This window comes from Leiobunum rupestre, chromosome 8 (genome assembly GCF_980474605.1).
Source record: "Leiobunum rupestre chromosome 8, qqLeiRupe1.1.hap1, whole genome shotgun sequence".
Lineage (NCBI taxonomy): Eukaryota > Metazoa > Arthropoda > Arachnida > Opiliones > Sclerosomatidae > Leiobunum > Leiobunum rupestre.
This window is the reverse complement of record NC_143391.1, coordinates 52,958,118-52,981,985: the sequence shown is the minus strand read 5'-3', so window position 1 is coordinate 52,981,985 and position 23,868 is coordinate 52,958,118. Positions and strand designations below refer to the sequence as shown.

Genomic DNA, 23,868 nt, shown 5'->3' with positions numbered 1-23,868 from the left:
AAATCAGGAATTAAGTTATTCAGTGTAACAGATGAAGTTTCCAGACAAAAATATTTGACATAGTGGTTTAAACTATAAAATATGTATATTGTATGTTGTATGCACATTTATTAGAAATTGGAAAATATATATAAAACCAATATTACTTTTTTGTGAAAAAAATATTTCATATGGTGTGCACGAATTAAACTACTATTTATAAAACTATTGGACTATTAATGATAAATTTTATTTTTGTTTAGTGAAGTAATCGGATAATAGGATGGTAATTTTCCATAGAGTTTGGTAGCCTTAAGCACTTCTTTCTTAAAGAAGTACACGGATGTGTATGGGTATCTTTCGATAGTTTCCCAATAAACATACCTAATTTGGATGATTTAAAAGGGTTATCAAATAAATCAGACTGAAACAAATTTATAATTCTTGATTTTTATATATTTCGGTTACTAATACAACATCACCAGATTCTAAACTATCATCAGCAATAGCAGATAGTGAGCCCAGGTTCTAATTTCTGAATCTATACTTTGTGTACAAAATTAATACTGCTATTAGAAAAGTTGCTATCGTCGTCTGGTCCACTATCAAAACCAGCACTTGATTATAATTGTTCTTCATTTTGGCCAATATTTTCCCTTCTTTTTTCAAGCAAAGAACCTTCTATAATATCCCTAGGGTTTTCTCCCTCGATCACTTCAAACTCCAATTCCTCATTATCATTATCCTGGTCTTAAACTTTTCTCACGAACTCAGATGTTATTCTTGCTTTTTGTCTATCACTTACAAGTTAGAACCACCTGATCTTAATAAGGACATCGCTTAGACATTATTAATTACGGCAAATAAACATTAACAAAATCCAAAAGAAATCTCTCAATTAGAAATTACTGATCTATACATTGCACATAGCCTAACAACTAACACAAAACATTGAGTTCATAAAGCTATTATAAATTTATAGATACATGTTTATTGCAAAACATACTTGGTAAGTGTAGATTTAATATATCTCAAAACATTTCTATGATTTTTCCATTCACTTGTTACAAAAACAACAAGATATTAATAGCACAACAATAACCATGGTCACGCTTGCTCACCTACAAAATGCTAACTTTCAGCTAGTCCGGAGATGGCGCTGCGAAAGTATCAACTGGCGCGTGGTTTTGAAATGTTGGAACTATAAAAACATTCGAAATAATTTTTGTGCTCATGTATATCGAAGTGTCAAATTTTAATAATAAATTCATAATTTGTTCAAAGTACTTAGAGAATAATTAATCAATATCTATACAAATAAGGAAAAATTAATTTGAAAATATATGTATTGCGAGCATTAATATTCTATGTAGTTCGCCAAGCATTTAAGAAAACATTTTCTGTCTTTAATATTGTTTGTATTAGTTCTTTGGAATTAAGATAAATCAACGATTTATGTTTACAAATTCATAAAATATATTAACAATTCAATTACAGGGCATCAAATTGGTATTGTTTTTGAGTCCGGGTCGGAAATACTGCTAAATTTGACGTCGTAAATGTGTCCATTTAAAGTCGGCCCAACGTCGTTTCGGAGTCTAAAATGTGTCTAATTAAAGTTGGCCCAACGTCGTTTCGGAGTCTAAAATGTGCCTATTTAAAGTCGGCCCAACGTCGTTTTGGAGTCGTAAATGTGTCTACTTGAAGTCGGCCCAGCGTCGTTTCGGAGTCATAAATGTGTCTACTTGAAGTCGGCCCATATTAATTTCAGATTCGGCCAATAGTCATTTAAAAGTCGGTTATATATCCATATTGAGTCAAATATTCTAGTCGATCGACGGTCGGCCGACCATTATTCTACTAGGACATTTCGACCAAACGGAGTCGGGTGGCCCGACAGTTGGCCGACCTCTATTTTTATTTTTATTAATAAGGGTAGCAAAAAGAGCCTATAACCTTACCAAAAATATTATATTCATCCAAATCGGACTAAATTTCATTCAGGAATGTAAATTTCTAGGCAAAATTGACAAATATCACTATTTTGGGCAAATTACGAACTTGTTGGCGACCAATTTCCGAAACTAATATTGTCATATCAAGGGTCTTCAATATCCTGTATTTTGAATATAATATAATATAATTAACTAGTGTTTAAATGTTGAATTGGTCAAGTTAATTGGTTACTGATGCGATTTCTCTTATTTCTTGAGAATGACACTGTAGCCAAGTGCATTGGTCGGTCTCATCAGGGTTAATAGATAATCGAAAATTAGATTATGCATGGAGGCCACGCAAGGGCTTAAATTACAGGTTAAGTTCTTAAGTACGCCCTTTTTTCGTTCGTCGTTACAGTGAGTGCGTGCAAGAATACATGCCGAGGTGTAGAAACGGGGAATGATTCGGATTGACGATTTTGTTAGTGTAGGGAGCTGTTGGCTCGCGTGGCATGAAAGGCTGGCCACCACCTTCTTACGCATTGTAACCCGGCCATCTGAATTAATGGTTTTAATAGTCGCTTGATGACTTAGGCCTAAGGTGGAGCCTTGGTTATTAGCCTAGCTGATTATTATTATTATTATCATTATTACGATTTTCGGAGTTCCTGCAGTAATTAAATGCTAGTGATAGTGATCTAGGGTATAAGGTCTATCTATATCTTTGCTCAAACAGAGTTATAAACAGCACATTATATGAGCTGGATACTATTTCAAGGCACAAAAGCCATATTCAGTGGGACATACTTATAAATGTTTATTTAGTCGTTCTTAAACGATTTTCTACACAATTTTCCCAAAATTTGAAGCCATTGTGGAACTTTTGGGGCACACATTTTTCCAATTTAACAGCAATAAAATACTATTAATCCCTGTTAAAAAGTGTATTTGTAATCAAAATTTTAAATAAATTTTAATATTTGTACCGATAAACGAAATGGATTCGTTCGGAAAACAAAGAATGGGGATAAAATAATTTGAAGATTATTAGGTAAGAAACATTTATGGCACTAAGGGAACCCGAAGAGGTGGCTTCTCAGTATGATGGCTCACTTTATGCTTCTCAGTATGATGGCTCACTTTATGCTTCTCAGTATGATGGCTCACTTTATGCTTCTCAGTATGATGGCTCACTTTTTGCTTCTCAGTATGATGGCTCACTTTTTGCTTCTCAGTATGATGGCTCACTTTATGCTTCTCAGTATGATGGCTCACTTTATGCTTCTCAGTATGATGGCTCACTTTATGCTTCTCAGTATGATAGCTCACTTTATGCTTCTCAGTATGATGGCTCACTTTATGCTTCTCAGTATGATGGCTCACTGTATGCGCGAATAAACGTTTTCCGAGTGCGAATGTTTTTCCACACAATTTGCACAAGTACTGTTTCTGGACAATATGACGGAGCCTGTGCGTTTTCACGGTGCCTTTGAGATTAGACGAAAAAGGACACAAATCACACTTGAAAGGTTTAAGGTCGCCGTGTTCATCTCGGCAGTGTTGGACGAAGTGTGTTAACACGTCGAAGCTTAAAGGGCAATGATTACACTGTTGCGGCGTGTTCAGGCGTCGTCTCCTTTTCGGTCCCGTTCCGACTTTCTTCGGATCGTTTTCGCTGGGCTTCTCAGTGGACCTCTTTTTGGATGAAAGGTCAACTAAAACCATAAAACCAAAACAATGAGAAATATTTTGAAGGAATTAACCATTAAAACCATACACCATAAAACCATAAAAACATGCACCACAAATTCATAAAATCCATTCTAATGACAGTGAAATATTTCAGAGAAAAACTACACTTTAAATCAGCCTCTGATAATTTGCTAGGGACTCGCTAGGTCGTTTTGGGGATATAGCCCAAACCGTTTCCTAAGTACCCTCAAAAATATTATCATAACCCACTAAAAATAAAGAGCATAACCAAGAATAAATTTATTTATTTATTTGTAAAAGAAGTATTCAAAACTATAGAAAAATTCGAATACATTAACAAACATTTCCAAGCTTTAGGAAATACTTTCACACAAGCCCTTCTCCAACCATTGGTCATTATAGTACCACGTATATCGAACACGTCTTAAATGAAGTAAAACGGTTTTTGCTGGATCCAGAAATTTCGCAATCCCATTTCCACTATAGAAACAGCTAGCTAAAATTTAAAAACAACTTGAATCACACAATACAATTTTTGAAAACATGAATATTTATACGGACGATAACTAGTTGTTTCTATACGATATACACAAGTTGCTGAGATTTAATCGCTTTTTACGAAACATTATTTAATTCCACCACCCGGTTTGAATGTTTAATCGCTCACTAAGACAAAAGGAACACATTATTATTCTTTGGTGCAGCTTAAAAGTACACCAACAAGGGGTAAAACATTTGGGTTGGTCTCCGAGGAGAACGCCCTACCAAGAACGAGTCGAGGTAAAACAGAACCAAAAAAGGGGTATGGTAACGCTCTTCAAAATTTTAAGGTTCGACCATAATTGGGAAATAAGTCAGAGTTGACATCTGTGAGGCAATAAAATTAGTAACTTAATTACTAATTATTATAATTTTATAATAATAGATGAAATGTATTATTAAATAATTAATTGGGTTATTAATTTATAAATATAGAAATTTAAAATCATTCATAATAACTGTTAGGTATATTAAACATATTAGCCTTAAAATTACTTAATTTTATATTTAAAATTGTGAAATGTCATATTTCCATATTAGTAACCAAAGGGCGCCATGAAATCATGAGTAGGCGGTTTCGAGATAGAAGTAGATGATCACGGGAAAATGTTTGGTCGTTATCACTTGCTTCGATCCGTTCTTGGCCCAACTTTGCTAAGAAAAACGTAAGTGCCCAAAACCATTCTGTTTGTACTCAGTTCTGTTACCATATGAAATATAGGACCACATTTTACAATTGGAATCCAGTTTCGAGCTATTTTCAATTGAACTTTGATTCTTAATTTAGGGTCCACTTAATTTACACTAAAAAATGTATCTTTAACCAAGAAAATGTCCTAAAAATATACGTTTTCTGGCAAAAACAGCTTACAAATATATAGCCCCGAACCTATTTATTTATACTAAGGGCGTATGACTATCTTGAGACGATTTTAAGGGTTTCTCCGACTCCACCCTAAGGTCTAACAGGATAATTTTTCCTTAATGCGCAATAACCTTGGCCCGGTATTACAATGGTCCTGTGAACGCGATTGAAACTCAGTAAAGTGATGCTTTCCTCCCCTTTCTCGGGCTTAAGAAAACTTAATGACGCTGCCCTTGATTCGTCTCAACATATTCATTCTCCCTAAGTACAATTATTAAATACACCAATGAATATCGAGCACAACATGTTATTCTCTACTTACGAGCGGCAGAGGCGGATGCGTTCGAGTTTTCAACTGTGGATGGTTTCGAGTCTCCAATTGCAGAGGAGATCAAGTGAGCAATTTCATGTGGTTTCGAGGGACCAATTGCCGATAACTTTGATTGACCAATTACGGAGGAATTACAGTTACCAATTAGAAATAGGTTCGACTGACTAGCTTTGCAGGGTCTCGAGTGAAATGTTGCAGATGGGTTCGGGGAACCAATTGCGGATGAGTTCGTGTTAACAATTGCGGATGGGTTCGACGGACCAATTGTGGATGGGTTCGAGTGACCAAATTTGGATGGTTTTAAGAGACGGGTTTTAAATCTTATTATTTCCCATGGTGGTTTGGAAATAAACTCTTTTTTGAAATTAAAGTCTTGAATGTGTACCTTAAATATTTTGTTATTTTGAAGGTAACTAGATACGGCTATTTCGGATCGAAAGCGAAATCGTTCTGGTTTAGGACTCAGATAATAAACGTCACATCTTTTATTAATGGCATATTTCCGAAACGAAATCTCCCTAATCCAACCGTTGCAAAAGGGAATAACGTAATTGAGAGGAATGGATGGATGCAAATACACGTTTTCGACACGATGCGTTTCTTCGGGTAACTGGCTGCCTATGGGAATTTGAGCTTTTGATGAAATAGTTGGTAACTCGGAAGAGTCACTTTCGGGCTCTTGTTTTATCTTAACGGGTTCAATAGCTGCGGTTCTAAACTTTGACATCACGATTTTATCATCGAAGGGCTCCGCGAGATTATGGAATTCTGTGTAAGCAGACTTCGTATCTTTGTCACTGGCAGCAGGAACACTGGTTTCGGCGTATTTTCTGACCACATTTGATGGGCGACATAGTTCATCTTTATCCGAGGCAGATCTATCCAAGATAATGTCGTAAGATGGAGTGGCGACTGATCTTGAAGCGACAGCACTAGTGGGAAATTCCCCATTCGCAAAATGCGTGTGAAGATCTGAATGGTAATTCTGCTCAGGGCCGGAGGATATAACTTGGGTATCCGAAGCGGTATTCGGAAATAAATTGCCACAAGGATGATATGAAGTTGCCGATTTCCAATTTGTATCTAGTTTTTGTTGCTCGTAAATATTTGAAACGGGTCTTTGCAAAATGTTATTGGCTTTGTCAGGTGTTGAAGCAGAAAATGCGGTCGCTTTCACTGATTGAGGTCGTGTATCCTTGCCATTCCTTTCAGATTCTTTCTTAAAAAGGTCTTCAGGACTAGATGACAAAGACGTACTTCTTTCTGTTTCACTTGAAATTAAGCATGCTTTTTTGTAGTAGCGGGATTCCAAAGCTGACCCAGTCTGAGGACGAGGATATTTTAGTTGCGGGTCCTTTTTAGCACTGGTTGATGGAATGCTTTCCTCAACAATCGTGAACTTGAATTCGCCGTCCTCCTCTGAAAAAACAGAGACGATTTACAAAGTGTTTATAGGGCTTAAATATAAAGATACTCCACCGTTTACTTTATTATTTTGATATAAACATGTATTAGACTGTCTACGGTGCATGGACTAATTTTGTGAGCCAAATATTTTAGTTGGGAATATGTTAAGTAATTTAAAAATAAGTGCTACGGTTAATAGTTAATGTCTACACTCAAGCCACATTCTTAGCTGTATAGCCTTATGAGGGCAATAAAGAGCCTATTTGAAGGACTACTTGTATAAAGATATTCACAAAGAAAGCAGGGTTTTTAACTTTTTTTATTTTATATTAGCTTAGTAATTGCTTCTCAAGAGTTTAAGTGAGCAATTCGTAAACTGTGAGGTCGTTCTTAAGTAAAATATTAGCAGAAAATAATGCAGAATTTAGCAGTGACGTAATAGGAAAATGTAAATTCGAAAATCGGATTTAGGGAAAGAGATTTAAACGCTGAAAAAATATTTTTAATCTATATAATGAAACACAAGGTCTAATCTTTCGTATTCCTTCAAAGCGCTCTATCGTAGCACCTCTAAGATATTCTTTCTCCGTTGGTATAACACCTTTTCAAAATTCTAAATATACGGTGTCCTAGATTTTACGCATGGCAAGCTAATGTTACTAAAACAAATGGACATTTTTCGTCGCAGCACGAAGACCATGATCTCTGGTTAAGTTGGTAAGCTGCGGCTTCCCTTTTACAATTGGCTGTTGGAGAATTTCCTGGTAAAAAGGGCGAGAAAGAGATCGTTGCGCAGTCCCTTGTGGCCATTTATATTTGTCGCGATGTAAAAGAAACGAAACGGAATCAAAAGGGTTCAAACCTTTCGAAATTTTGTCATATGAAATTTTAGTTTCTTGACGTAACGAGTGGGCTGAGTTATAGATTGATGGCTTGAAAGTAAATCGGAGTATTGCGTAGGTCTGACGAAAGATTGATAGAGGGAACCGTTAAATAAATAAATCAGGTGCGAGTGGCTTTGCATAGGCCCAGGTAAAAAATTAATCGGGAGGGCTTAAGGCTAGCTTTAAATTTAACAATTTGACCGTAAAGATAAAATCTTAATTATATAAAATTAACAGGTACACTTGGCGTGGTAGCTGGTATTACGTTTCACTTCACGTAAGATTCTATCCAATTGCGCGTTGTATACAAACAAATAAAACTCTGCACCTTCGGATACATGCCACTGAAAATATAGTTTCCGTTTTACTTGTCAGAGGCCTTATCAACAATATTTAGTTTAGAAACATTGTACTTCCTGCTAAAAGAACTTACCATTTTCGATCTTCACATTTACTTCCGGAACAGAGGGAAGCAGCGACTGCCTTTCGCTTCCTTACTGAGGTGGTTCGACCAAGGATCCTATATGTTAGAAGGATATGAGGCGAGGAACAAAAACTGGCAAGGCCGTCGGTGGGTCATGCGCGATAGAGAATCCGTCTTTAGATTCCGTCAAGGACAAAACATGTAGGAAGCACTGCCAACATTTGTCCTTGAGGGAATAGAAACAAGACGTCCCACGTTTAGAGGCTCTCTTTATATCGACGGTGCTGCCGGCGTTTTTAAAACACGGGCTGGCCGGAGGGCTACCTATCCTTCTAACTGTTAGAATCTAACATATAGGATCCTTGGTTCGACTATCTATTTTCTCAAAATCTGTCGCCCCTGAGAGTTGAGCAATGTTTGTCCCAACCCGCAATACACCCGAAATTTTCTCTCTTCCCGCCGCGATTTTCGGAGGGGGGGGGGTCGTATGGGGTAGTTTCAGTAGGCCTATGAGTTTCGGAAACGGGGAGGAGCGGGGGGTTTCGGGGTCGTTCCGATTTCAAAAGGGGGAGGGGTACTCCGGTAATTATTATATGGGAAAAAGGGGGAGGAAGGGCCTTACTGGGGTGTTTCTACGATGGGGAAAAGGGTACCATGGTAATTATCACATGGGGAAAAGGGGGAGGTGGTAACACGGTAATTATCACATGGGGAAAGGGGGAAGGTTGGTACCATGGTAATTATCACATGGGAAAATGGGGAGGGCGTACCCAGGTAATTATCACATGGGGAAAAGGGGGAGGTGGTAACACGGTAATTATCACATGGGGAAAGGGGGAAGGTTGGTAGCATGGTAATTATCACATGGGAAAATGGGGAGGGCGTACCCAGGTAATTATCACAAGGGGAAAAGGGGGAGGAAGGGCCGTACTGGGGGTACCCCGGTAATTATCACATGGGAAAAAATGGGAGGAAGGGCCTAACTGGGGTGGTTCTACTTTGGGGAAAAGGGTACCATGGAAATTATCGCATGGGAAAAGGGGGAGGGGGCCTTAAGGGGGGAGGTCAACTATGGGGTTAAGGGTACCATGGAAATTATCGCATGGGAAAAAGGGAGTGGGCCTTACTGCGGTGGTTCGACTATGGGAAAAGGGTGGCACGGAAATTATCCCATGGGAAAAAGGGGTTTGGGGGGCCGACTGTGGTGGAGTGTCTCGAAACACACAACTAGCTGAGAGCCCGCCTGTAAGGCATGCTTCTCGGCTAGTTTCACTTTAAGAGAGAGATTAAACAAAGCGACCTATACAACAGCGACCAGACTACCCAGACGTTCTCAAAGTTAAATTTTAAACAAATTTCCATTCACTTTGTATACTAACTATTTAAGCTCGGTATAACCCCCTAAGAAAACATTTTACAACAAGTCAGCCGAGCCGTAATATTAGTTGCACATCGAGAGTAAAGGGTTCGAACCATATTGTGACATTACACATGGTATTACAAATCTCATATTTATGACTTATATTGGTCCCTTAAGCGGTTGCTGATAAATAATAGCTACAAACGGTTATCACCATGCATCTAGACAGATTTCCATACCCCTTTCAACGACTAATGGACCCAATTTAACAGAATCCCAAGGGCCCAAAAGTGTTTCGTGATTGAGATAAATTTTCATAACCTATTAGACGACATATCTTTCATATTTTTTTTTCAGCAGTTGCTGATAAACTGTGGGCCCAAAGCTAGGACCCCCGAGGACAACTCATAAGAATAAATATCTAGGGGAACCTTTAACGAAGACGGGACCCTAGCTTCGCGAACCAAAACGTTGCTATTCTTTTTATGTATTTCTTCTACTTAATGCAAAGCTACTCTTGTCTCAGCTTCTCAAAACCTGGCAAAATAAATATACACACCTTTTGTTTGTGTCAGTTTCGTTTTAAACTCCCGATAACCTATCACTGAAGGAAATCCCATAGCATAGGTAAAATAAAAACGTAATCAACACCCCGAAATTTGAGAGCGGACTGCGCTGAGCGTCTACCGGGAGAGAAAAAACGTCTCCGGGAAAAATCGTGGCTCGAAAAGGGCCTTGAAATTTTAATATATAGATTATATAGAACCTCCATCTCTCGCGCTATAAAAAAAATTCTTAAAAAATTATATTCTAGACGCTCCAACGCTTGTCTAAAATATAATAAAAAGCTGTTGGTTGGGTGGTAGGTAGGATATTTATTTCTGGATTTTCTGACGCTTATCGCGCGCGCGTTACGGGCGCGAGGGTCGCGTGGCATATTTTTACGTACGCTGCGATTCGCGTTTTCGCATCGAGTCGGCTTTGATTTCCAATTTGGTTTTTAAATTCTTTATTAAAAATTTTCAAAAGTGACGCAAATGTCAGTTTCTAAAAATGCTCAAAATCTGTCACCCCTTTGAGCTCGGCCGTGTTTGTCCCAACCCGCAATACACCCGAAATTTTCTCTTTTTCCGCCGCGAATTTCGGAGGATGGGGGGAAATCGTATGGGGTACTTTCAGAAGGCCTGCGAGTTTCGGGAACGGGGAGGTTTCTGTGTCGTTCCGATTTGAAAGTCCCGTGGCTCTCTGCGTACGTTAGTCCCGTGGCCTTTATGCATCAGCCATTGGATACAAGGGAATTAAAGGGGTACAGGGGAGTGTGGTACGACTGCGAGTTTGAGTTATTTTTGCGGGGAAAAGGGTACCACGGAAATTCTCGCATGGGGAAAAGGGGGAGAGGGTACCACGGTAATTATCGCATGGGAAAAGCGGAGAGGGGGTACCACGGTATTTATCACATGGGGAAAAGGGGGAGGGGTACCCCGGTAATTATCACATGGGGAAAAGGGGGATTAAGGGCCTTATGGGGTGGTTCTAGTATGGGGAAAAGGGTACCACGGTAATTATCACATGGGGAAAAGGGGGAGGTAGGTACCATGGTATTTATAACATGGGAAAAAGGGGGAGGAACGGTAATTATCACATGGAGAAAAGGGGGAAGTGGGTACCACGCTAATTATCACATGGGAAAAGGGGGGAGGTTGGTACCACGGTAATTGTTACATGGGAAAAAAGGGGAGGAACGGTAATTATCACATGGGAAAAATGAGGAGGGGGTACCGCGGTTATTATCACATGGGGAAAAGGGGGAGGAAGGGCCTTACTGTGGTGGTTCGACTAAGGGGTTAAGGGTGCCATGGAAATTCTCGCATGGTTAAAAGGGGGAAGGTGCCTTACTGCGGTGGTTCGACTATGGGGAAAAGGGTGCCACGGAAATTATCCCATGGTAAAAAGGGGTTGGGGGGCGTACTGGGGTGGAGTACCTCGAAACACACAACTAGCTGGGGGCCGTCTGCAAGGTGGGCTTCTCGGCTAGGGGCTAAATAAGGGCCACCACGTGGCCGTGAGCAATCAACCTTCGGCTTGGAAGTTAGAGGTCGCGATATCGAAGTCCGCTGAGTCTAGTTCATAGAAAATAAATTTATCTCGGAGTTAGCGCCATCTGTTATGTTGTCGCTAAATGACTAAATAATACTACTACTATTTTTACAACATCTCAGTCAGCACTCTAGTACCATCTCCAGAAGTGGTGAAAATGCCTTAGAAATAGGTGACTTTGTTAAGTCGTCCAGCATAAAATTCAATCAACTACCTGAAGCACTATTTAAAAAGCTTAGGGAAATTTTTACAATTGAATGTGATGAATTAGGGCAGATTTCCGAACACATTTCTTACAATTCTGTACATTACAAAGTAGGATATTTATATCCTATAGATAGCTCAGACGAGTGTGTTTTTATAAAGATTTACTATATAGTTAAAATGAACGAATTATGGCATGTATGTGGTAGAATTGCCCATAGTACAAAATATTTGGAACACTTTAATGTCTACGCTGTGAAAGAAATTAATCAATGGCACATTATGAATCCTGGCGATGAAATTGACAGCAGGCCTATGCAAATTTACAAGCTTAAACAAGATGATGTTGTGTGTCTAAATCATAAACTATTGGTCAATACTGACACCTACTGATTTGTTGTAGAATGGCTCTACTTCAATATCATGTGACGTGTGAAAAAAATAGAAAAATAATAAATGCAACGAAAAGTGCACAAAAGAAGAATTTTTAAAACTGTTAAAAGATTTGTTTAAGATAGATTTGATAAAAAACATGCAGGTGTTTGAAAGTGAGCTTTTTCAAGAGTGGGTGGATCATGATATAGAAATGGATGGTCTACCCCCAACCAACTCCAAACTTAATATAGTTTTGGAACAGAAAGAAGATACTGCTACGACTAATGTGTGAGTTTATTAAGCAAAAGAAAATAGTTTAAAAAATATGCTTCTAATCTAAATAAATTTTAGGGTTTCCGAAGCTGGACCATCAGGATATTCCTATGGAAACAAGAGCGACACACCTTCAATCCAGGTGGCAGAAACAGCTCAATCTACTCTTAGCGATTACGGAGACTGCCAGGCTTATGGAACACTGCCTAGAGTATATATTTTGCCAGTCTTAAACAGAGTCGTCATGGAACTAATTAAAAACAAAGATGCAACCATTTTTCATCGTAAATTTTCAAGTCAAATTATTAAAACCTTATTTGAAGACTTAAATAAATATACCTGGTGAGTGGTTTTTGAAACCTTGTAATTGGTGGGCACAATGGTAAAAGCGACAGGTGTGATATTTGCCAAAATCGCATACGGTATTTGTGAAAATTAAAATCTTAGAATCTTAGATTAATAAAAGAATCTATTTTTAATATCTTAAATTTAAATTACGAATATCAGTGTGATGGTAATCCGATTAAAAATAAAATATATTATAGGTACCCTTCAGGAACTGAATATCAGAGAATTGGAGAGTCTTTAATTGAAAAGCATCCCTTTTTAAGAGACCGGCTGATGGGCACCAATGGCTTTGTACTTAAAATAAATTAATTTATCATTATTTGTAGACGAACTAGCCAATTGTAAAACCAAAGTAGAGCTCGGCGTTTGGATAAGAATTAATCACTTTATTTTTATCCACAAATTATCCGAAAAATCAATTATTTTTAGTCTGCATAATATCCGCGAATAAACAGTTAATCGTAATTTTTATATGGTTAATCAAAATTTTAGCGGTTAATTTATCTGTTTCGCCGAGCTCTAAACCGAAGACATTGTTCTATATTCATTGAGAAGTAAAGATAAATTAATATTAGAATTGGCAGGAAACTATATAAATATTTTGATATATAATTTTCCGCTGTTAGTAATTTAAACGTTTCCTTAATTAACTACCAATATCTGAATTTTTATAGGGGAGTTGGATTACAGCACTTCAAAAATAAGTTGCGATATGAACGACTAAATAATCCCAATGTACCTGAAATCAAAGCAAAGAAGGGGTTATATGCCCAAAAAAGACCATTACCAGAGGTAACTGAAAATGTGCTGGAGTCTTCTAACGACAACAACAAAAAGTTAAAAAAGAAAAGATTAATTCCTTTGGTATGAACTTTAATTTCTCGAATGAACTTTAATTTCTCGAATGAACTTTAATTTATCGAATGAACTTTAATTTCTCGAATGAACTTTAATTTCTCGAATGAACTTTAATTTCTCGAATGAACTTTAATTTCTCGAATGAACTTTAATTTCTCGAATGAACTTTAATTTCTCGAATGAAATTTAATTTCTCGAATGAAATTTAATTTCTCGAATGAAATTTAATTTCTCGAATGAAATTTAATTTCTCGAATGAAATTTAATTTCTCGAATGAAATTTAATTTCTCGAATGAAATTTAATTTCTCGAATGAAATTTAATTTCTCGAATGAAATTTAATTTCTCGAATGAAATTTAATTTCTCGAATGAAATTTAATTTCTCGAATGAAATTTAATTTCTCGAATGAAATTTAATTTCTCGAATGAAATTTAATTTCTCGAATGAAATTTAATTTCTCGAATGAAATTTAATTTCTCGAATGAAATTTAATTTCTCGAATGAAATTTAATTTCTCGAATGAAATTTAATTTCTCGAATGAAATTTAATTTCTCGAATGAAATTTAATTTCTCGAATGAAATTTAATTTCTCGAATGAAATTTAATTTCTCGAATGAAATTTAATTTCTCGAATGAAATTTAATTTCTCGAATGAAATTTAATTTCTCGAATGAAATTTAATTTCTCGAATGAAATTTAATTTCTCGAATGAAATTTAATTTCTCGAATGAAATTTAATTTCTCGAATGAAATTTAATTTCTCGAATGAAATTTAATTTCTCGAATGAAATTTAATTTCTCGAATGAAATTTAATTTCTCGAATGAAATTTAATTTCTCGAATGAAATTTAATTTCTCGAATGAAATTTAATTTCTCGAATGAAATTTAATTTCTCGAATGAAATTTAATTTCTCGAATGAAATTTAATTTCTCGAATGAAATTTAATTTCTCGAATGAAATTTAATTTCTCGAATGAAATTTAATTTCTCGAATGAAATTTAATTTCTCGAATGAAATTTAATTTCTCGAATGAAATTTAATTTCTCGAATGAAATTTAATTTCTCGAATGAAATTTAATTTCTCGAATGAAATTTAATTTCTCGAATGAACTTTAATTTCTCGAATGAACTTTAATTTCTCGAATGAACTTTAATTTCTCGAATGAACTTTAATTTCTCGAATGAACTTTAATTTCTCGAATGAACTTTAATTTCTCGAATGAACTTTAATTTCTCGAATGAACTTTAATTTCTCGAATGAACTTTAATTTCTCGAATGAACTTTAATTTCTCGAATGAACTTTAATTTCTCGAATGAACTTTAATTTCTCGAATGAACTTTAATTTCTCGAATGAACTTTAATTTCTCGAATGAACTTTAATTTCTCGAATGAACTTTAATTTCTCGAATGAACTTTAATTTCTCGAATGAACTTTAATTTCTCGAATGAACTTTAATTTCTCGAATGAACTTTAATTTCTCGAATGAACTTTAATTTCTCGAATGAACTTTAATTTCTCGAATGAACTTTAATTTCTCGAATGAACTTTAATTTCTCGAATGAACTTTAATTTCTCGAATGAAATTTAATTTCTCGAATGAACTTTAATTTCTCGAATGAACTTTAATTTCTCGAATGAAATTTAATTTCTCGAATGAAATTTAATTTCTCGAATGAAATTTAATTTCTCGAATGAAATTTAATTTCTCGAATGAAATTTAATTTCTCGAATGAAATTTAATTTCTCGAATGAAATTTAATTTCTCGAATGAAATTTAATTTCTCGAATGAACTTTAATTTCTCGAATGAACTTTAATTTCTCGAATGAAATTTAATTTCTCGAATGAACTTTAATTTCTCGAATGAAATTTAATTTCTCGAATGAACTTTAATTTCTCGAATGAACTTTAATTTCTCGAATGAACTTTAATTTCTCGAATGAACTTTAATTTCTCGAATGAACTTTAATTTCTCGAATGAACTTTAATTTCTCGAATGAAATTTAATTTCTCGAATGAACTTTAATTTCTCGAATGAAATTTAATTTCTCGAATGAACTTTAATTTCTCGAATGAAATTTAATTTCTCGAATGAAATTTAATTTCTCGAATGAAATTTAATTTCTCGAATGAACTTTAATTTCTCGAATGAACTTTAATTTCTCGAATGAACTTTAATTTCTCGAATGAACTTTAATTTCTCGAATGAACTTTAATTTCTCGAATGAACTTTAATTTCTCGAATGAACTTTAATTTCTCGAATGAACTTTAATTTCTCGAATGAACTTTAATTTCTCGAATGAACTTTAATTTCTCGAATGAACTTTAATTTCTCGAATGAACTTTAATTTCTCGAATGAACTTTAATTTCTCGAATGAACTTTAATTTCTCGAATGAACTTTAATTTCTCGAATGAACTTTAATTTCTCGAATGAACTTTAATTTCTCGAATGAACTTTAATTTCTCGAATGAACTTTAATTTCTCGAATGAACTTTAATTTCTCGAATGAACTTTAATTTCTCGAATGAACTTTAATTTCTCGAATGAACTTTAATTTCTCGAATGAACTTTAATTTCTCGAATGAACTTTAATTTCTCGAATGAACTTTAATTTCTCGAATGAACTTTAATTTCTCGAATGAACTTTAATTTCTCGAATGAACTTTAATTTCTCGAATGAACTTTAATTTCTCGAATGAACTTTAATTTCTCGAATGAACTTTAATTTCTCGAATGAACTTTAATTTCTCGAATGAACTTTAATTTCTCGAATGAACTTTAATTTCTCGAATGAACTTTAATTTCTCGAATGAACTTTAATTTCTCGAATGAACTTTAATTTCTCGAATGAACTTTAATTTCTCGAATGAACTTTAATTTCTCGAATGAACTTTAATTTCTCGAATGAACTTTAATTTCTCGAATGAACTTTAATTTCTCGAATGAACTTTAATTTCTCGAATGAACTTTAATTTCTCGAATGAACTTTAATTTCTCGAATGAACTTTAATTTCTCGAATGAACTTTAATTTCTCGAATGAACTTTAATTTCTCGAATGAACTTTAATTTCTCGAATGAACTTTAATTTCTCGAATGAACTTTAATTTCTCGAATGAACTTTAATTTCTCGAATGAACTTTAATTTCTCGAATGAACTTTAATTTCTCGAATGAACTTTAATTTCTCGAATGAACTTTAATTTCTCGAATGAACTTTAATTTCTCGAATGAACTTTAATTTCTCGAATGAACTTTAATTTCTCGAATGAACTTTAATTTCTCGAATGAACTTTAATTTCTCGAATGAACTTTAATTTCTCGAATGAACTTTAATTTCTCGAATGAACTTTAATTTCTCGAATGAACTTTAATTTCTCGAATGAACTTTAATTTCTCGAATGAACTTTAATTTCTCGAATGAACTTTAATTTCTCGAATGAACTTTAATTTCTCGAATGAACTTTAATTTCTCGGTATGAACTTTAATTTCTCGGTATGAACTTTAATTTCTCGAATGAACTTTAATTTCTCGAATGAACTTTAATTTCTCGAATGAACTTTAATTTCTCGAATGAACTTTAATTTCTCGAATGAACTTTAATTTCTCGAATGAACTTTAATTTCTCGAATGAACTTTAATTTCTCGAATGAACTTTAATTTCTCGAATGAACTTTAATTTCTCGAATGAACTTTAATTTCTCGAATGAACTTTAATTTCTCGAATGAACTTTAATTTCTCGAATGAACTTTAATTTCTCGAATGAACTTTAATTTCTCGAATGAACTTTAATTTCTCGAATGAACTTTAATTTCTCGAATGAACTTTAATTTCTCGAATGAACTTTAATTTCTCGAATGAACTTTAATTTCTCGAATGAACTTTAATTTCTCGAATGAACTTTAATTTCTCGAATGAACTTTAATTTCTCGAATGAAATTTAATTTCTCGAATGAACTTTAATTTCTCGAATGAAATTTAATTTCTCGAATGAAATTTAATTTCTCGAATGAAATTTAATTTCTCGAATGAAATTTAATTTCTCGAATGAACTTTAATTTCTCGAATGAACTTTAATTTCTCGAATGAACTTTAATTTCTCGAATGAACTTTAATTTCTCGAATGAACTTTAATTTCTCGAATGAACTTTAATTTCTCGAATGAACTTTAATTTCTCGAATGAACTTTAATTTCTCGAATGAACTTTAATTTCTCGAATGAACTTTAATTTCTCGAATGAACTTTAATTTCTCGAATGAACTTTAATTTCTCGAATGAACTTTAATTTCTCGAATGAACTTTAATTTCTCGAATGAACTTTAATTTCTCGAATGAACTTTAATTTCTCGAATGAACTTTAATTTCTCGAATGAACTTTAATTTCTCGAATGAACTTTAATTTCTCGAATGAAATTTAATTTCTCGAATGAACTTTAATTTCTCGAATGAACTTTAATTTCTCGAATGAAATTTAATTTCTCGAATGAAATTTAATTTCTCGAATGAAATTTAATTTCTCGAATGAACTTTAATTTCTCGAATGAACTTTAATTTCTCGAATGAACTTTAATTTCTCGAATGAACTTTAATTTCTCGAATGAACTTTAATTTCTCGAATGAACTTTAATTTCTCGAATGAACTTTAATTTCTCGAATGAACTTTAATTTCTCGAATGAACTTTAATTTCTCGAATGAACTTTAATTTCTCGAATGAACTTTAATTTCTCGAATGAACTTTAATTTCTCGAATGAACTTTAATTTCTCGAATGAACTTTAATTTCTCGAATGAACTTTAATTTCTCGAATGAACTTTAATTTCTCGAATGAACTTTAATTTCTCGAATGAACTTTAATTTCTCGAATGAACTTTAATTTCTCGAATGAACTTTAATTTCTCGAATGAACTTTAATTTCTCGAATGAACTTTAATTTCTCGAATGAACTTTAATTTCTCGAATGAACTTTAATTTCTCGAATGAACTTTAATTTCTCGAATGAACTTTAATTTCTCGAATGAACTTTAATTTCTCGAATGAACTTTAATTTCTCGAATGAACTTTAATTTCTCGAATGAACTTTAATTTCTCGAATGAACTTTAATTTCTCGAATGAACTTTAATTTCTCGAATGAACTTTAATTTCTCGAATGAACTTTAATTTCTCGAATGAACTTTAATTTCTCGAATGAACTTTAATTTCTCGAATGAACTTTAATTTCTCGAATGAACTTTAATTTCTCGAATGAACTTTAATTTCTCGAATGAACTTTAATTTCTCGAATGAACTTTAATTTCTCGAATGAACTTTAATTTCTCGAATGAACTTTAATTTCTCGAATGAACTTTAATTTCTCGAATGAACTTTAATTTCTCGAATGAACTTTAATTTCTCGAATGAACTTTAATTTCTCGAATGAACTTTAATTTCTCGAATGAACTTTAATTTCTCGAATGAACTTTAATTTCTCGAATGAACTTTAATTTCTCGAATGAACTTTAATTTCTCGAATGAACTTTAATTTCTCGAATGAACTTTAATTTCTCGAATGAACTTTAATTTCTCGAATGAACTTTAATTTCTCGAATGAACTTTAATTTCTCGAATGAACTTTAATTTCTCGAATGAACTTTAATTTCTCGAATGAACTTTAATTTCTCGAATGAACTTTAATTTCTCGAATGAACTTTAATTTCTCGAATGAACTTTAATTTCTCGAATGAACTTTAATTTCTCGAATGAACTTTAATTTCTCGAATGAACTTTAATTTCTCGAATGAACTTTAATTTCTCGAATGAACTTTAATTTCTCGAATGAACTTTAATTTCTCGAATGAACTTTAATTTCTCGAATGAACTTTAATTTCTCGAATGAACTTTTAGATTTGTTCAGGAATGGCCGAGGATGAAGAGACAATTGAGTGCCATCTGCAAGCGCTCAACAGAGAGTTAAAAAAGGCACCAGCATCCAGAAATGATCCTTTGATTGAAGAAAAAATGTTCCGCACAGCAGTCTATAGGCAAAAGCTTGCTTTTGAAACTAGAGTTAAATTAATGACAGAAAAATGTCCACTCTTCCTTGAAATAAATGAGGTAGCGTAATAAAACCTAAATTATCTGATTACATTGTTGTTTAAGCAAATTTTTCATTTCTATTATAGCTCGTTCAATCTTCTTATCAATGTGAGGCCGTCAGCCGATAAGTTTTTATTGCACCATGTAACAAAGATTTGAAAACGCATAATCACACTGACTAAGAAATCTAAAGACGTACACTGTAAAAAGATTCATTCATTGCTAAAGAATAGCGAAGAAATTTTAAGCAGTACTGCCTTTGAAGGTAATTATGAGTTTTAACTCTTACCAAAATTTAAACATCGAAACTAAATTATGTCAATAATCAAACTTTACTGCGCAATCATGTTGGTTAAACGCATCTAGTGTCTAAAATAAGCAAAACTTGCGTCCAAGCCGGAATATTAGTTTTCAGCTATATTCGGGAGGCGAATAGAATAAATCATAGAATTAAATCATTGAGAAATTTAGGCCAAGCGAGCTCTAAGATTGTCAAAAAATATATAGACAAAGACAATCGTTCTTCCTCAAGGATGATAATGTACTACTTGGCTAAGATTGTTTTAATCTTGTTAGTTAATTGACATAGGTTAGTTCTGATAGTATGAAACAAAAAATCTGTTTCAAGTAAGTTCTCCTTTTAACGAAAGACTATTAAAAAAAATTCGTTGAAGTTTCAGAGAGAGAAATGTTGGCTAGTCTACTTTTGTTACCAGGAATTTTCAATGATGACTTTGGATATTGGTTTGCCATAGGAGTAAGTATATATTTCAGTGTATATATCGATGCCTGAGAGCCAAGCTAACTATCCCCGGCATTGATATGTATGAAGTGATTTTTAATATTATCATAAGTCTATAATATTTCCATAAATATAAACTTTTCATTTCCATTTGATTGAAATTATTATATATATATATAGACACGATACTATGACTATAGTTTTAATTAGGAACTGAAATTTTAGTTTTAATTAGGAACTGAAATTTTAGTTTTAATTAGGAACTGAAATTTTAGTTTTAATTAGGAACTGAAATTTTAGTTTTAATTAGGAACTGAAATTTTAGTTTTAATTAGGAACTGAAATTTTAGGTTTAATTAGGAACTGAAATTTTAGGTTTAATTAGGAACTGAAATTTTAGGTTTAATTAGGAACTGAAATTTTAGGTTTAATTAGGAACTGAAATTTTAGGTTTAATTAGGAACTGAAATTTTAGGTTTAATTAGGAACTGAAATTTTAGGTTTAATTAGGAACTGAAATTTTAGGTTTAATTAGGAACTGAAATTTTAGTTTTAATTAGGAACTGAAATTTTAGTTTTAATTAGGAACTGAAATTTTAGTTTTAATTAGGAACTGAAATTTTAGTTTTAATTAGGAACTGAAATTTTAGTTTTAATTAGGAACTGAAATTTTAGTATATAACATAGATTATTTAATTTTCTGGAAAATTAAAGCCTTGCTTCCTCCGATTTCTAAAACGTATCTACGATACTGCTCCCTAGAGTTCAAACATGATAAAACCGTTTTAATTTTATTAACTCTTGAAACTATTACTTTATGTAATTCCAAATTTCACGATTATTTTAGGCAGCAAAAAACAGCACTCCCACGAAGATGTGTTTGAATCAACAATGCAAGTGCACATCGAGGGAGTCGAATTTGAAGCTACCTCAATTGTTATGGGCATAACAACTCTTTTTTCGGCGTATTATGCCTTTCAGATGGCATATCCAAAAGAATTGTCAAAAACTCTTGAATATATCCAAAGAATTATTTTTAAAATTGATTATGTAAAAATTTCCCCCACCGTAGTCAAGCGGTGAATAAACTAGCTTAATGAAAAATAATTTTTAAGACTAAAGGTTTGAAATAAAAATTTTATTAGTATCCTAACTGTCATTTTTATTTCAACTACATTTGACCGCCAAAACGCTCGCGTTTGACCGCCAAAGCGCTGGCGTTTGAACGCCAAAACGCTCGCGTTTGACCGCCAAAACGCTCGCGTTTGACCGCCAAAGCGCTCGCGTTTGACCGCCAAAGCGCTGGCGTTTGACCGCCAAAGCGCTGGCGTTTGACCGCCAAAGCGCTGGCGTTTGAACGCCAAAGCGCTGGCGTTTGAACACCAAAGCGCTGGCGTTTGAACACCAAAGCGCTGGCGTTTGAACGCCAAAGCGCTGGCGTTTGAACGCCAAAACGCTGACGTTTGAACGCCAAAACGCTGACGTTTGAACGCCAAAACCCTGGCGTTTGAACGCCAAAACGCTGGCGTTTGAACGCCAAAACGCTGGCGTTTGAACGCCAAAACGCTCGCGTTTGAACGCCAAAACGCTCGCATTTGACCGCCAAAACGCTGACACGCATAATTGCCCATATATGTGTTCAAAATTGAATACTATATCATTTGAATTTGAATGCTAAAGCAATCAAAATGCACGTGGGAGCATTCAATTATCAACGCTTCTTAAGCATGCAATTTTAAAAGCAACATTTATCGTTCAAATTTGATCAAAAAAGCGTACCGCCAGGGTTGCACGACATTGAACGCTAAAACGTTCATTTTTGAGTGATCATTTTTTAGAGTGTGGTTGAAAATCATCTTTTTCGCACTTGGTAGTCATACAAGACATTTCTGAGGTAAAATATTATACGCTGATAACTGAATAAATAAACCATATTAATGAGAGCCATAATAAAGTAGTATTAATCTTAAAAAAACTAAGTGACTGCTCACGTTTCTGTTTATGCTAGCAAGCAGAATTTTGGGTCACAAACACGGTCAAACAAAACTGTTTTTGATAACTTCAGTCAAGCTTTTAAAATTGGTAATGTATTTCCGATCAACTCAAAAATAAATCATTAGTTTTAATTTTCAGATCTTTCCTTTCATAGCATAGGCAACATTAGAAACAAAGTTATATTATCTCTCTATTTTGGGAAGAAAGATGGTATAGCGTGAAAACAGTCAGGGAGAAGAATGCAATTGCCATTCAATTACTTATTAGAAGAACGTCGCAGAATATTAACGAATTCTTGGTAACACCCAATTTTAAAATAAACGAACCTTTTTCGAAGCTGAATAGTCTCCTAGTTTCCTCCGTCTTGTCACAACACACTAACACAAATGTTGCGATAGAATCGAAAGAGTTAGGAAATTCGCTAATTTACAAAGGAACCTTTTCAGGATGAACGTTCATTAAACTGATATATCGACGACCTTAGTATATAAAATTTAAAATTATTTTGAATAACAATTTCAGTAACGGTAGAATTGCTTTCGCAACTTGGACGGAAAGACGACCCTCGACTAGAGCGTTTCCCTTTGAAATTTCTAATCTCGGGTATTTCATACGAGATAAAATAATAAGATAAGCACCGATACGTACACCTCTACGTTATATTTTCTCATTGTGAAAAGGTCACGTCGTAAATGAAATAAATATTAAAATTGAAATCTGCGCCATTGCCACGGAATAGTGACGGCCTTTGCACAGGGTTCGTACAGAACCTGGATATCCTGGAAAACCTGGATAAGTCAGGGATCTTTAAAATGGAGGAAAAATATCAGGGATTAATATAATTTCGTAGAAAGTCAGGGATAAGTCAGGGATTTTAGTTAGTCAACCAAACCACGCATTATCAAAGAATTTGTGACCTAAAATAATAAAAAATGTCCTAAAATATAACCAAAAAGGTCAGGAATATTGGCATAAATTGGTCGAGGATAACCTGGGAAAATCAGGAATTTTAGGTCAGAAATTTTAGTACGAACCCTGTTGCATTGGTTCCGGACTTTAAGAAACCTGCCCGGAAGCGCCCCGCTAGGTTACTCTAAAGAAATGTAACACAAGAGCTTACCTGTATTGTAATCGAACGTAACCAAATATATTGCGTTAATTATCAAGAAATAAGATTAGTGAACGGGACAAATAAACGAATGCGACGAAATAATTAAGTAGCATATTTACTGAAATTTTAAAACGAAAATGTTGCTAAAGAAATATCTTAATATGGCATTAAGACCCCGTAAATTATAAAATATCTTTATACACAACATTTTTATTGAATTAGGTTTTAAAAGATTGCCTTGGTCATCGATGTGTCAAATTTCGACTTTTAAGGGGAAGCATTGTGAAATTTTAAAAAACGCGACTTATTTGCGCCTGTTTATCTAGAGTTCTATAGCTCT

At 34.1% G+C, this 23,868-nt stretch overlaps 1 protein-coding gene and 1 long non-coding RNA gene across 2 annotated transcripts; one reads left to right on the top strand and one right to left on the bottom strand.

Annotated features, from left to right (window-relative positions):
• Positions 1-242: 242 nt before the first annotated feature.
• On the bottom strand, positions 243-22,942 carry LOC149933685 (uncharacterized). The gene is made up of 3 exons (XM_090155723.1): positions 22,744-22,942; positions 5,357-6,784; positions 243-3,631 (listed from the first exon to the last, which is right to left on the bottom strand). Exons 2-3 carry the CDS (start codon positions 6,090-6,092, stop codon positions 2,979-2,981), a joined length of 1,389 nt encoding a protein of 462 aa, XP_090011849.1. The 5' UTR covers positions 6,093-6,784; positions 22,744-22,942; the 3' UTR covers positions 243-2,978.
• LOC149933686 (uncharacterized) lies at positions 19,865-21,538 on the top strand. The gene is made up of 3 exons (XR_016473109.1): positions 19,865-19,945; positions 20,355-20,437; positions 21,270-21,538. It is a non-coding gene; the product is annotated as an uncharacterized LOC149933686 (long non-coding RNA).
• Positions 22,943-23,868: the final 926 nt, after the last annotated feature.